This window comes from Stegastes partitus, unplaced genomic scaffold, assembly GCF_000690725.1.
Source record: "Stegastes partitus isolate 25-593 unplaced genomic scaffold, Stegastes_partitus-1.0.2 Scaffold47, whole genome shotgun sequence".
NCBI classification, from domain to species: Eukaryota; Metazoa; Chordata; class Actinopteri; family Pomacentridae; genus Stegastes; species Stegastes partitus.
In genome coordinates this window covers 694537-708772 of record NW_007577778.1, presented here as the reverse complement: position 1 = coordinate 708772, position 14236 = coordinate 694537, and the positions used below count along the sequence as shown (strand labels likewise).

General features: G+C 39.8%; 1 protein-coding gene across 1 annotated transcript; it reads right to left on the bottom strand.

The window, feature by feature from the left end:
• Positions 1-1826: 1826 nt before the first annotated feature.
• On the bottom strand, positions 1827-12448 carry kcnk18 (potassium channel, subfamily K, member 18). Its single transcript, XM_008306813.1, has 3 exons — positions 12213-12448; positions 11038-11184; positions 1827-4000 (listed from the first exon to the last, which is right to left on the bottom strand). Exons 1-3 carry the CDS (start codon positions 12439-12441, stop codon positions 3162-3164), a joined length of 1215 nt encoding a protein of 404 aa, XP_008305035.1. The 5' UTR covers positions 12442-12448; the 3' UTR covers positions 1827-3161.
• Positions 12449-14236: the final 1788 nt, after the last annotated feature.

Genomic DNA, 14236 nt, shown 5'->3' with positions numbered 1-14236 from the left:
GTGAGCGAGACAAGTAACGATAGTTGACGGAAAAGTTGTATGAAAACGTATGAATTCTCTTGTCTGCATGGATAAACATAAATAGCAGAGAGAACACAGGGAGACGGTAGCAAAACACCACTTCAGCACCCATATAATCACAGTGACTGAAAAGTTAAAGACTTGCCCCTAGAGGCATGTGGCACTTCCTTTATGTGACTGAGTATGCAGCGTTTCCTTTTTTGAAGCGCATTTGTGTATATGCACATCATTTGCCCCCGTCGGCCACCGTACAATCTCCCCAAATGTCTAAGGGTCCTTGGGCAAGACACTGAATCCGAAGTTGCCCCAGATGGCAGGCAGCGCCTTGAATGGCAGCTCTGTCGCCATTGGTGTGTGAATATGTTATTGGCTGAGTGAGAAGCACATTGTATAGCACTTTGAGTACCAGTAAGGTAGAAAGGCGCTATGTAAGTGCAGAACATGTACCATGCTAATCTGAATTTGTGTGGCACAATTTTGGTGAGTGGAGATGTCAGGTTTAGAAAGGGAACTGTTCTAAAGGGAAAGAGGTATTTTCAGGGTGTCTGTATTGCTATTCAGTTTTTCATTCACCACATATTTGATGTCATGAAAATAAAATAGTAAAATGAAATAGTGGAACAAAAAGGAAGTAAAAAGGAAAATAAAAGTGTTATTGACCTTTGAAACACAACCATTCATAGATTATGGCAAGGCAACAAATATCTAAAGAGGATTTACTTCTGAAGCATCCTGAAAGTCAAACAAGTGAGCAGGCAAGTGACTGTTGACATGTTGGTCATAAGAAGTTGATGTCTACGTACAGTAACTTAATGCAAATGCAAAAAAGGCTGCTTCTAGTAAAGTAGAATCTGTGACAAACCCCACAGCACACCACAGTATGGAGGGAACAGAACTTTACAAATGCAAGTGTTCCTTTTGTATGTGTGTGTGTGTGTGTGTGTGTGTGTGTGTGTGTGTGTAGGACAAGTTACATTGTCAACAGAATTATAAGTAGATCATAAGTTGTCATCTACACTGTTTTGCTCGTCTGACGGCAATCATAAAAAATACTAAATAATGGACAGATGATGCAGCTTTCCTACTTCTGTTTAATTGTCACCACTGTATAATAACAACTTGGAGATAAGGATGTGTATGGCCTTGACTCCTGTCTCCTAGTTTTATCTTGCCTCTTTTGTTTCTTCGGTGACAGGGTTAGAACATGAGGAAAGAAGAAAAAAAAGGAATTGAAGATGTGCAATCTGCACAATGAAGAGGACATCTTGAGTTGTCACAGGTGTATCAGTCATGGATGCAGTGCACTGAGGGCAGGTCCTGCCTTTGTGCATGCTGGTTGACTGTCATCGCTCACTGGGACACTTACTGGAGCTCAGCCATTATGAGTACGCATACTTATTGTGAAAAGTCAAAATGTCTGTTGTTACAAATAATTGACAATTACACAATCTGTCTGCAAGTTCAAATTCTTCTTAGGAAGTCTTTTTTTTGTTCATTTTTTTCTTTTTTCTTTCTAATGAATCTTCAAGTGTTTGATACTTACATTCTGGTTGAATTTATTGACATAAATCTGATTCTATATATTGGTAGAAGATCAGTCCCAATCGCTCTTCTGTTATCTCTACTGCTTTCGACCATTTTTGTCATGAAAACACAGCCATGAGGAGACAACAGCAAATATAATCACAATGAAAAGTTGACGAGAATTTGTTCAACATTTTAAATATAACCTGAACTCTCCCAGTTGACCAGGATTTCTTCTGTCCTCAGGTGGATTTTATATACAGAAATGGATTCAGGCAATCTTTTGGTCAGAAACATTCTTTAATTGTCAACCAACAAAAAATAATAACAAAAGTAGACAGATACTGACACCATAACTGTACGTAAAGACATCTGTGGCTTAGGTCACTTACCTCCGAACACGTGTGCTGTCAGGCCCTAGGACCATACCAGAGGTCTCACATGGAAGCCACCAGTTACAGACATTTATGGATCTCTGGTTTCTGACCCAATCAAAACCTTTTTGAGATCAAAATGCAAATCCTTTCCTTGTTATAAGAAATGTTCAGAATGGGAAGCTGTCGATTTTACTTACAGTCACAAAGCACAAGGCAAATGCATTCAACTAAAAATAAAGTTAGTTGTGGACATTTCGATTTTTTAAAAACACAAACAAAATGTGATTGCTGTGAATCTCATGGTCTGCAGTGATCTGATCTGCAGGAGGCTCGACTCGTGAGCGGAGGAACGTCTCCTTGTGTTTGCCAGTGTCCTTACAATCAGAGCTCCTGCTGACTAGATGAACGTACAAACCCCTAGTTGCATAATAGGCAATCCTGTTCCTAAATTACAGACATATGAACCCCAAATCTACAGTCAGGCAGATTGTAAACTGTCATTTGTTAATGCAAGAATTTACATAGCTTTCTGCAAAAAGTAATCATATTTTTTTTTTTAAGTCAAACTGTAGCATTTATGTTTTTTGTTTCCACTGCATCACTGAGAATGGATTTCATTGTTTTACTTCAGACAGATGGGACTTCTGTTATGCAAAAACTTAACCTAAAAGTGCAAACTAAAACTAATTTGTTGTCTACGAATTCCAATGACAGCATGTTCCAAATCTTTACTTTTCTATATTAGTATTGAATTTGTAAAACTTACTGAGCACATGGGTGTCAATAAAATCATGTTGTAAAATGCACTTTAAAAAAAATAAACAAAACTGAATTTAAGACATTTTATTCAATTTTTCATACAGGGAGTGAAAAATCCAGAGGTCTGATTCATAGTCAGATGCTACACTATTGTGTCCCTCTGCAGTGCTTTTAGGCTATAAAATACTACAGTACCACGTAGTATTAAAGTACAGCTAAATGTTTGTCTTTGGCAAGATACTGTATCTAGATATGCAGAATCTGAATTTCCTCTTGATAGAAATCTTTTTGAGCATCATCTTCCCTCTATGGACAGAAGCGTTTGGCACATGCACACTTTTTATTTTGCTCATGCTTCTAACCAACCAGGCAGCACAAGGAGCACTCTGCACAAGCTCCCACAGGCTCCTGTTGTGGCCTGTTTCAAAACAAGGACTGTGGACTTGAATAACTCCTGGACTGGATAATCGGTTTTATGACTTAGTTGTTCTTGTCACTTTTAAAAGTCTCCGCATTTCCCCTGCTGATTATCTTGATGCACTGGCGGTAACAGCTTACGATTCGAGTTTGGCTCAGCTTGAAAGCCATGGACATGATGGCCATGCCAACAATGATGAAAAGTGAGGTGAGCATGAAGTACTTGGGGTGATTGGGCACAATGTCGCCAAAACCGATGGTGGTGAGCGTGATGAAGCAGAAGTAGTAGGGGTCAAAGTCCGTAAATGTGTCTTCCCACAGCGGCAGAATCAATCCACCAAAGCAAATGTAGGCAAACACGACGAAAAGGATCAGAACAAAGGGTACATCCAGCGTTTCCATTCCATCCCCTAACCCTGTGAAGTCCCATATGGCCTTTCCTCCAGGTGGTGGTGGTGGCAGCTGGTCTAGCTCTGGGCAGGAGATGGTCCTGAGCAGCGGACCGTTTCTCAGTAATTTCTCTCTGACAAGAATCTTCTCAAAGATCTCCTTGTTGTTTTGGAGCTGGACGGACTTGTGCCGCACATCCGCCTGACTGTGCATCACCTGCCGAATGTCAAGGGGTTCATGGATCACTACATCGTGACTGAACACAAAGGTGCCGTCATCCAGGGCCCAGCGGCTCGAGTCCGCTTCCCTCTTTCGATCCTTCCAGGGTGACCAGGTTCGGGAGCGAAGGTTTTTGAAGAAGGTGTGAATGTGAATGTAGGCTCTGGACATCACTAGAGCGAGGAAGTCTCCCACATCAAGAATGACCAGGAGCATGAGAGGGATGCCCACCATGGCGTACAAGACACATGCCACCTTACCAGGCAGGGTAACCGGATAGATCTCCCCATACCCTGCAACAAACAAGGGGAAAACAGACACTTCAGGGCTGTGAATCAGGAGTAGGATCTGCTTAGCTCTAATTCATACAGAGGATAAAGTGCTGTAGTTGTAATTGCACCACCCACATAAAGGTTTTTGTCACAGATTTGTAAATATATTATTGATTTTGCTTTTAATGGTTATGAAAGAGTTGCATGTAAGGTTTGGCATTAAGTACCATTCTGCTAAAACAGAATGTTTAGAATCCCAATTAAGCGTGAAAACTTTTTTTTGGACGAAAAGTTGAGAACACTGATGTACAATCATCTTTTAAGCTTACAGAAGATCTGCCTACAGTTACAGAGCAATACTGTCATTCACTTGGAGAGATGTTTCTGATGTATGTAAACTGTAAACAGGCTTTTATCTCTCTTTTAACTCCACCAAAAAACATCTGTCTGCTGCTACACAGCAGCTAGTTTCTGAATACGTCTGTCTGCTGTTTGGGACTGAGCAGGCTGTGTGCTGCAGATGAAAACAATTCTAAAAGAGCAGTGATGGTGGAACAGAACAGGAATGTTGGAGCTGGAAAGCTGAACAGTGAGCAGAAACTCATTACAAAAATATGTAATGTCATGATAAAAACATCAACTAAATCTGCAGTTCCCCTTCATCACATACATTGTCGTAATAATATCATATCAATTACAACATCAGTCCTTCAATTTGTAGGTGTCCAGTAAATGCACTCATTGAAGGATAGTTATTAAAATGCTCACTTTCACTTTACCTCCAAATAAAGCTGTTCCCCAACAGCTTAGTCATGCTTATCCACTGCTGAACTTCCTTTTTCTATAGATTCTTAGAAATTACCAGAAGTTTACAAGTATGTCAGAAGGCAATGAAAGAAATGCTGTTTTTTTAATAAACAATATGCAGTCAAAGCAATGGTTCCAAGTAAAATTCTCAATGACACCTCCATTGTAGCTTTTTAACTTTCTTTAACCATCATTCTCTCCTTTAAAACCTGACAGAGTGGATATTTATGAGGCTCTACTGTACATGCCCTGGCCTAAACTGTCAATATGGAGACTGTAAACAGATGAATTGCGTTCCCAACTAACAAGGCAACACAAAAGACAATGTGCCTCTAACAACCTCTAATAAGCTTTTTGCAATTATGTACAAGGCAATCTCCTTCAAAAGTGCCTCCTCTTCTAAGAGATATGTGCTTCCTGTTGGGGCTAAGCCATTAGCCATTAGCTGGAATCTCTTTACCACTGATCATGCACTGAAAGCAACAGACATAATGATGTATCTTCACAAGGTTCTCACACATTCAATCAGGTCTCCAAACAAACACGCTCAAGATAGGAGTGAATGGTTTAACCAAAAAAACATAAAAATGTAAGTAGAAATATACCACAAATGGATTACTAACAAGCAACAAAGTAAAAAAATGCAGAATTCTAATTTTACTTCCTTTAGACAAACAAAACTAAACGAGCATTTAAACTTTCACATCAGGAAACCAATTTTCCAGAGATGCAATATAAATTTTAGAAAAATATGTATTGGAAGGTAAATCTAAAAGAAAAAGCTCAACTAAGGTTGAATCGATGAAGATATGCATGTGTTTAACAAACTGAATAGATTTTTTTTTCTCATTTAGGACATTCTGATATTTCTTTTGACCTCCATCGGCCCTGTTAGCTCTGATGGAGGTCAGAGGTAGAGCAACATGGAAGCAGCCTGCTGCTCCTGCTGATTACTGCGGTTTCATGGTCAGCTGACAGCACACACACACACACACACACACACTGACATTCATTTTCAGAAATATTTACATGTATTCAGACGGATCAAGGGGAAGAACAGACAGCGGTTTATCTGAGTGCTGTGAAGGTAAACACAGTTTGAGGCCATTTAGGATGGCCAGACGATTTGTGAAATGTTTATCATTGTCTACACAAGCTGTTATGGGTTCTTGGATCAGCTCCGAGATGCCTGGCCTGATTACAGTTGGCGCATAAATGCATTGGGCTTTTGACTAATTTTAGAAAGTGCAATAGATGAGACCTTCCGAACTGTACCAACAAAATAAGCTGTGAATGGGCCTTGGTCACACTGGGACTAACATGTAGAGGCCACAGCCCTGTCAGTCCTCCGGTATTCCAGACAGCTGAATTTATCCTGTGTAGATGCAAACAGACCGCTGAGGCCGCTGCTGCTTTTGGACAAGTGACGGCCAATTTTCTGTTGACACATAATAAAAATATTACTGCACTCAAATCAGGTAAAGATGGTCAGTTCTGAGTTTAAACATGCACTAATAAATTCTGGCGCCTCGGGGCCACAGTAACAGCTTGTATACACAATGCTGACATATTTTCCATTTGAAATTTAACAAACACTTGGACATACAGTAGCCTCAGCACTTATTTGGACTCATGTGTCTGGCTACATAATGACCATAATTCCACTAATCAGTCTTTTAATTGCTGTTTTTTTTGCAACTCCTTAGAAGGATGCCTGGCTCTTCAGTCTCTACATGCTCCTCTGTGTTCATCAGGTAGTCTGTAACTGTATCTGTGTGTAGTTTAATGCTGGGTAGGTAGTGCAGACTGGCTTTCTCAGAGCTTTTTCACTGTCGCCTGCTGCTGCTGATAACAAGGCAGCAGGTCATCAAACCAAATCACTGAGCTGAAAGGTGGCAAAACTCTTGTGGAGCTGAGAGCATAGCTGGTTATGATTGTCTGAAATTTCATCAGTGTAAGTAACAACTTTCACATTAAACAAACTGTACTGTAGTGTGTGATTATTTAGATCCTTACTGCTTACAAATACTTAAGTAAAAGTACCAATAGATTAACGTAAAAATGATTAAAAGGAAAAACCATGCATTCAAAATACTGCTTTAGTGAAAGTGCATAGGTTTCAGCAGCAAAATATCATTACCGTATGGCATTAAAAGTTCTGGTTTGGTTCCTCTGACTGATAAATTATCATATATGACATGATTAGGTTACGGCAGGACTCCAGACTAACTTTTTCACTGGTATCACTGGTGCGACCAGCTTTCTCATTTGGTTGCAGCTCCCACCTTGTCACAGGCAAAACAGATGACTTGCTGAACATTTTCTTATCAATAGAGTCTACAATTTACCGATGTTCCCTTAACGCCTCACATTGCAGGCTGCGGTTGCTGCTGTTGGTACCTGTGGTGTGCTCGGACAGGTGTGCAACCAAAAATGACTTCAAAAACAGTAAACTAGGGCGTTCTAATGTCAGACTTGTCCAAAATGAAACCAAGTGATTTATTTATTTTATATTTTTTTTTACATGTGCCCTTTTCTATGAGCGGGAAAAACAGCAAATGCAAGTGAGCTCCGTTTTTCACAAGAAGACCTCATTTTTAAGTGTAAATAGCACAGTACACCGACGTTATAAGAGTTCTACTTTAAACCACTGTGGTTAACACAGAAGCTTCCTGTGCCGGTTACAGTGACACTAATACAGCTTCATGATCATCATGCACTCGCACAAATACGACCACTTGAAATTTTAACTCAAAAAAAGGTCAAAATGCGAACACTTTGGTTGCGGTCTGGAGCCCTGTTACTGATAGGAAAATATCTGTGTATTAGCAGCATGTTGCTGTTGTAGCTGCTGCAGGTGAGTTCCCTCCAGATATAGCAGTGGAGCTGGTGAACAACTACCAATACCTTGGCACTCACCTGGATGACAAGCTGTCCTTTGATCTCTATGTTGATGCTGTGTGCAAGAAGGCTCACCAGCGCGTGTATTTTTATTGGAAGCTTCGTAGTTTTAATGTTAAAGTACTTTTATGCAAATATTTTACTCTTGTTTTATTGAATCCATCTTAACTTGCTCTTATATTTGTTGGTACGTCTCCCTTTTCCTCAAAAATAAAAACAGACTGCAGGGTATCGAAAGACTGTGCAGCAAAATTGCAAGGATTAACCTGAACCACCTCTCAGCCCTGTATCAAATTAGAACTTGAAGTAAGGCCCGTTCAATCCTTATGGATCAGAACCACCCCTTGGCTCATGAGTTCCTGCTGCTTCCGTCAGGGTGCAGGACCATCCTACTAAAATGCAGAACTAGCAGATGCAAGTATTCTTTTTTCCCTGCTGCCATTGCTCTGCTAAACAAGTAGATCAACTTTCTGTTGTTGTTTTTTTTTTAATTTATCATTGTCTCTTTGCTATTTATTGTTGTTTCTGTGCGATTGTTGCACGGATTGATAGTTTTACTGCTGGCTGCATAGCCAATTGCCCCACGGGGAAAATGAAGACTCCTTGAATCTGGAACCTTTCAGCTACTTTATATTCCGTTATGTACACAGGAAGTAAATCTGGGGGCTCGTCACATGATTAACGAGAGACGAAGGAAGTCCTGGACACAAATCTGTTTTCAGTTTTTGACTTTTTCTCTAATATTTGACTTTTGCAGAGACATTGGATGATTTAGACATTTACTGAAATTAAAATGTAAGAAGTTTGCAGGGAAAAATCCCTTTTTGGTGAAGCTGTTAACTCATAAACATCTGAAATATGAACCAGACTGCTTTTGGGAAGAAGCCAAAAGGGTGGGAAATCACTGATCTACTCTTTAGTACTGTGTTGTATTTTAAATGCTTATAATTATATCCATTTGTAAAATCTTGATTTTAAAAGTAACTAAAGCTGTCAGCTAAATGTAATAGAGTACGAAGTGCTATAGTTACAACGTCACAATGGTTAGTAATATCTAGCACACACTTTAACTGAATGGCAATATCAATACCAGGAGCTGAGCACACAGCCATTAGCACCGAAGTGCCTCAAACCACAAGTCACAGACCACAAGAAAAAAAAAACTTTAAAAACCCTTCCGCAGTATGACAAGCTTGTTTTTAAATGCCTTTCTGCGCTGCATATTTGAGTGCAGGTTGGTCATCTCATCACTGTCATCATCTGGAGGTGTCACACACACAAGTCAGCTCACTTCATAATGTGCATGCATGTTTTCCAAAAGACCAACAAATAAAATATATTCATGAATGACATTCATGCTACCAATTCAAATCTGTATGTCCAGAACACAACCCTGAAGAGCTCTCTGACACACTGCCAAATGCCGCTATGCATTTATCTCTACCACAGATAAATGGAATTTTAAGAAATACAGGTTATGCTTTACAGCCTTAAACTGTTCATACCAAAGGAATCAATTGAAGACATCATAAGGATCCACATAACAGAGAGATAAATCCATATACAGTACCACTCAATCGTTTGGACACAGCGACTCTGTCAAGGACTTTTTTTTAGTTTTTCTACTTTCTACAATGTAGAAAATGAATGAAAACATCTGTCTATGAAAAAAACACATATGCAGTTCAAAAAATGTGAACAAAGCAAAATATGTTTCCTTTGTTTAAAAAAAAAAAAAAAGTAGCCTCAGTGCAATCAGTTTAAGCAAAAACAAAGAAAACATTGAAACTTGGCTCAATAATTCTTGTGCTTCCTCTGATTATGCATCTCGACATCAGCCTGATATCTGCAGCAGGTTAGATATAGTGACTGGGGTATGCAGGGACTGACCCCAAAACTGAAACTGGCCTTCTGTTGCTTTACTTAACAGTGTGTGATAATATCTTGTGGAAAAAACACAGTGCAAGTCAAATGTATGCAACATCTTTTTCCACTTTTTTCTTCTGATGGACTTGAAATTTAGATCCATCACAAAACAGCCGGAGCCAGCTTTGTTGTCATTCTGAACCACGGCAGTCCCACAAAGTTTGGCAGATATTCAGTTCAATTTAATTCAATTCAAATTTATTTATATAGCACAATTCACAACATAAGTCATCTTGCCTAACGTAGTAAGGTGAAGACCTAACAATTCAAAGTTGTCTTTGGATTCCCTATTAGCAATCAGTCAGCAATGATGGAAAAGAACCAAAAAGAAAAAACTCTAATATGCATACAGCCATATTTGTCAGATTGCATAGCAGTCAACTTGCAGGTCATGAAACCAAAACAATGAGCTAAAGGAAATTGTAAAGCTCCAGTAGGTATGTTTATGATAGCTTCACTGATCCTGCCAGATGGTGCTCAGTGGCATGTGTCGAACCAGAAAGCTACGTCCGGCCAAACACCACTTTATCCTACAGAGGGTTATATGTCTGCTTGAGTGTCACATATCAAATTTTAGAGACGTACGCCACTTGACTAGTAAAGAGATATGTTTAATCAGGCTAAATACATGCTAAAAAAAAGATTAAATTCAAGGATAAAGTTGTAAAAAGACCTGCAAACACCACAGCTTTCTTAAATTTGGCATTTGTTGTATCTACAAGTAAGAAACCAAACCATAAGAATCATGAAAGTGTCCGGATAAAAGAGGTTACTGATCATAAGCAACACCACAGCACAACCACAGCAATGTTTAGGAGGGTCAGGATGAGCTGTGCTATAATAACAGAAGATGCAGAGGACATTTTTGAATAATGAGGAAAAATGTCTCAAGGAATCTTGGTAGAAGAGGAAGTTTTAAAATTCAAATGATCCCAAACTCACTGCAAAAATCAAACAAGCGTTTTCGAAGAAGAAGAAAAAAAAAGTGACCTTGCCAAGTGTGTCCCCTGATTTGAATCCAACTGAACATCTTTGAAGTTTTTAAAGTACAGCGTACAAAAAGAAACCCTTCCAGAAAGGTGCAGCTTACAAGAGTTGTGTTTGAAGAATGATGAACATTTCCCCACAGTTTGTGCCAGATTGGAACTACCCATGCTCAGGAGCATCCAGTCAGTCATCAAAGATAAAGGCGGACATATGCAAATAACAGAATAGACACTAAAGGTTGTTTTTGTTACAGTTCCTAAATATGGAGTTTAGGTCAAACCATCAGTTACAAGAATATTGTCTTCTTCTTCCTCTATTCTTCTGGGGTTTTGGCTAAAAACTAATACAATCGTATTGAAAGGACAGGATTTGTCAGGATCAGTTAGCATTTTAGTGATACTGACCAGGGATGGTTTATTCGACACCGTGTGACTTACCAACCGTTGTGAAGACTGTGCAGCAGAAGAACATGGAGCCAAAAAAACTCCATCTGTCAGGTCTCTGGAACCATATGGGCTTAAAGTCGTTGTACATCATAGTGTACACTTTGTCCACTATACACTCATGTGTGCAGGAGCCGTTACCTGAGAATAAAAGAAAATACTGTATGAACTGAGTGAACAGAGAGTGAACAAAAAAAATGTTGAAAAATTCACCAATAATAAGGATTTTATCTTGGTTGGTAAATGGGAGTTGTTTATTGAGTAGTGATGATAGAATAGAATAGAATACTTTTTATTGATCCCCCATTGAGGGAAATTCACATGCCACAGCAGCATCCAAAAAATATAAAACAGAAAGTACTTGGAAATAACAATAATTAAGTCATAAAATCAAAATTCTCCGGTCCAAAAACATCCATCCAAAAACATGTTGAGGTTAATTGGTGATTGTAAATTGTCTGTAGGTGTGAATGTGAGTGTGCTTGGTTGTCTGTCTCTAAGTGTAGCCCTGTGATAGACTGGCGACCTGTCCAGGGTGTCCCCTGCCTTCGCCCTAAGTCAGCTGGGATAGACTCCAGCCCCCCCATGACCCTAGTGTGGATTAAGTGGTGTATAGATAATGGATGGAGGTCATAAAATCAGTATATACACAAGATGACAGACAATATTTACACTGAAAAACAAACAGACTTGAGCAAATTTGCTGTGCAAAATGAATTATAACCATGTGTTAATGTTTGGTTAACATCAGCCAGTGATGCTGATGTTGAACAGTCTTATTGCAAATGTGAAGATGTGAAGGTGATGAAGAAATTCTCCGCTGATTCCCTCTTGTTGGTTTATAAAAAGGCTGATTGAAACAAGTACAGTAGCTCAGACGGCTGTGAGAGGATTCGAAGCCAAAAAGAATCACCTTTTAGAATAACCTGAACCACTGGCTTATATGGGTGCTGTTTACGTTAAACTAAGAGGCTCCTCTCCTGCAGCAAACCTTTAACCTGGGGACCCCCATCGAAACATTCCAGACCCATGAGGTGGACTATCAGATACCACATGGATTAGTTTGGGGTGGTTCAAATAGCAGAAAGTTCCTAACTGTCCATACACTTGGTATTAAAGTCCCACTGCGATATAATAAAGCATCCCTAGCAATGTTTGTGGCGACTTACTGGACTGGTTCTGGACGGTGTGGACGATCTGACCCAGAAAGCTGCGGTACTCCGGCTGCGTGCTGGACGCGCTCCTTCCTTCAATGTACTCGAAGATGAGCGCACCCAGCGCTGCGTATCCGACCAGGGACAGGCACAGGAAAAGGTGAGGAAAAAGTTTCCAGAACCGCGCTGCGCATTTTCTGGACTCGTTTTTAGCACTTATTGCTTTCTTCACCGGCATCTTCATGGCGTAGCAGTCCGGGGTGCAGAGTGGCTGTGCGCCGGGCGGCAGCGCTCGGTGCTCAGCAGTGTGCGCGTAGGCTGCTCAAACAGTATGGACACTACATCATCCATCAGCCAGGCCCCCAGAGAGATCACAGGCTATTCTGACTGCTCCCATCAGGACGGACCAGTACACTAGAAGTCAATCATCAGGCCAAGATTGATGGCAGTCAGCTAGATACTCGGAACAGCTCCACACCATGTGTTTTAATATTTAATATACAGGATTAACAGCCAGGAGGGGAAGGAGCACTGGACTGAATGCAATAAATAAATAAATCCAAGTAGTAGCATTTTACTGTTGTAGCTGGTGGAGCCAGTTTTGACTACTTTATATGCAGTTAGGCTGTTTAGCAAATTTGCAACTTCAGCTGACAAAAAGTCACCAAATACATCTGACAGGTCATAAAGTGATTAAAAAGGGAGAAAAGAAGTAAGAACACAGTTATACTAACAGATTATTGTAATCTTAAAGACTTAAAGATTATTTGACCTTTTCACACACAGCAAAATGTTTTAAATGAATCCATGACAGATGTTCGGAGGGGAACTGTCTCTTTGGTGAAACTGCCCATACCAACATCATAGATACGTCTGACAAACAGCTCCACAACGTTGTCTTTTGTAAGACATCACATTTTAATCTTCAATGACATATTTGTGAAATCTTGCCCTCTTTAATGTAAAAAGTGAACCTAAAAAGCAACCACAGCTGTCAAATAAATGCATTTATTTACTGTTTTCCTCTGAGCTGCGTTACAAACATAAAGCACAAGGGCTTCAAAACTGTACGTATCTTTATCTTAATTTATGCCAGCATTCCTGACAGCAGAAGTAACTCAGACTGCTAAAGCAATTATGTCCATTAAATGTCTAAAAACAAATGGTCCTTGCCCTCGATCCAGCAGCAGAGGCAACAGGTGCTGCAGGATTTCTATATTTAGTGAACCACGTGAGGGCCAATTGTATGTCACAGTCAGAGAACAACTGTGGCCTGTTTCTGTAAATACCTTAAGATGACAAACTACTTTTAAATTGTAAATGACTGCAGGCAAAGTTACCCATTTGACTGTTAAGTGAATCACAATAAACTCATATATTTATTCGTAGGAGGAGGTCCACGTAAGTTGTGCATTAAAGGCTGTTTGTCAGTTTGCTTTGTGGTCTGAATCTATGTCATAACTGTCAGGATGTGAGGGCCGTAATATAAAAGGGAGGAAGTGGCACACTGATACGCTAAGTACAACAGGCTTTGATGTAATGCAACATCATTAGCCACAACCACTTTAATGCCACAGACACGGCTGGACTGAGCTACAGTAAATGCGAACATTAGCTTGCTTACTCTGCTAGTTAAGCATTGCAACATACAAGCACTCATGAACTAATTCTAAACCCAAAGCAGAGCTGTGGGAGCATTCGTTTTAATGTATTTGTTCATAAAAGTACTGCATAAGAAAAATGATCACCAGACTTTTAAAAATTCCTCCTGCAGTGAGCATTACAACCAGAACTTCTACAAACGATGCTCATACATTGTGGTGCGCTTTTTTTCTTTTCTTTTTTTTAAAAATCTTTTAACCCTGACTCATCGGGGATATAAATGACTGACTGTAACTGACATTTCAATTATGTTTAGTTGCAGGGTAAACAATGGTGGGATCACATTCACAGGCCACTTTTTTTTAATGAAGTGCCACATTGATGAGCTAGAAACCAGAGTTCACAGACCGGACTCTGGATGATAGCATAAGCATTTA

Coding starts and splice junctions, on each gene's coding strand:
- kcnk18 (XM_008306813.1), bottom strand. CDS start 12,441: ATGAAGATGCCGGTGAAGAAAGCAATAAGTGCTAAAAACGAGTCCAGA. Junction 11,185..12,212: donor CACCGTCCAGAACCAGTCCA/GTAAGTCGCCAC, acceptor TTTTATTCTCAG/GTAACGGCTCCTGCACACAT. Junction 4,001..11,037: donor CACAGTCTTCACAACGGTTG/GTAAGTCACACG, acceptor TGTTTGTTGCAG/GGTATGGGGAGATCTATCCG.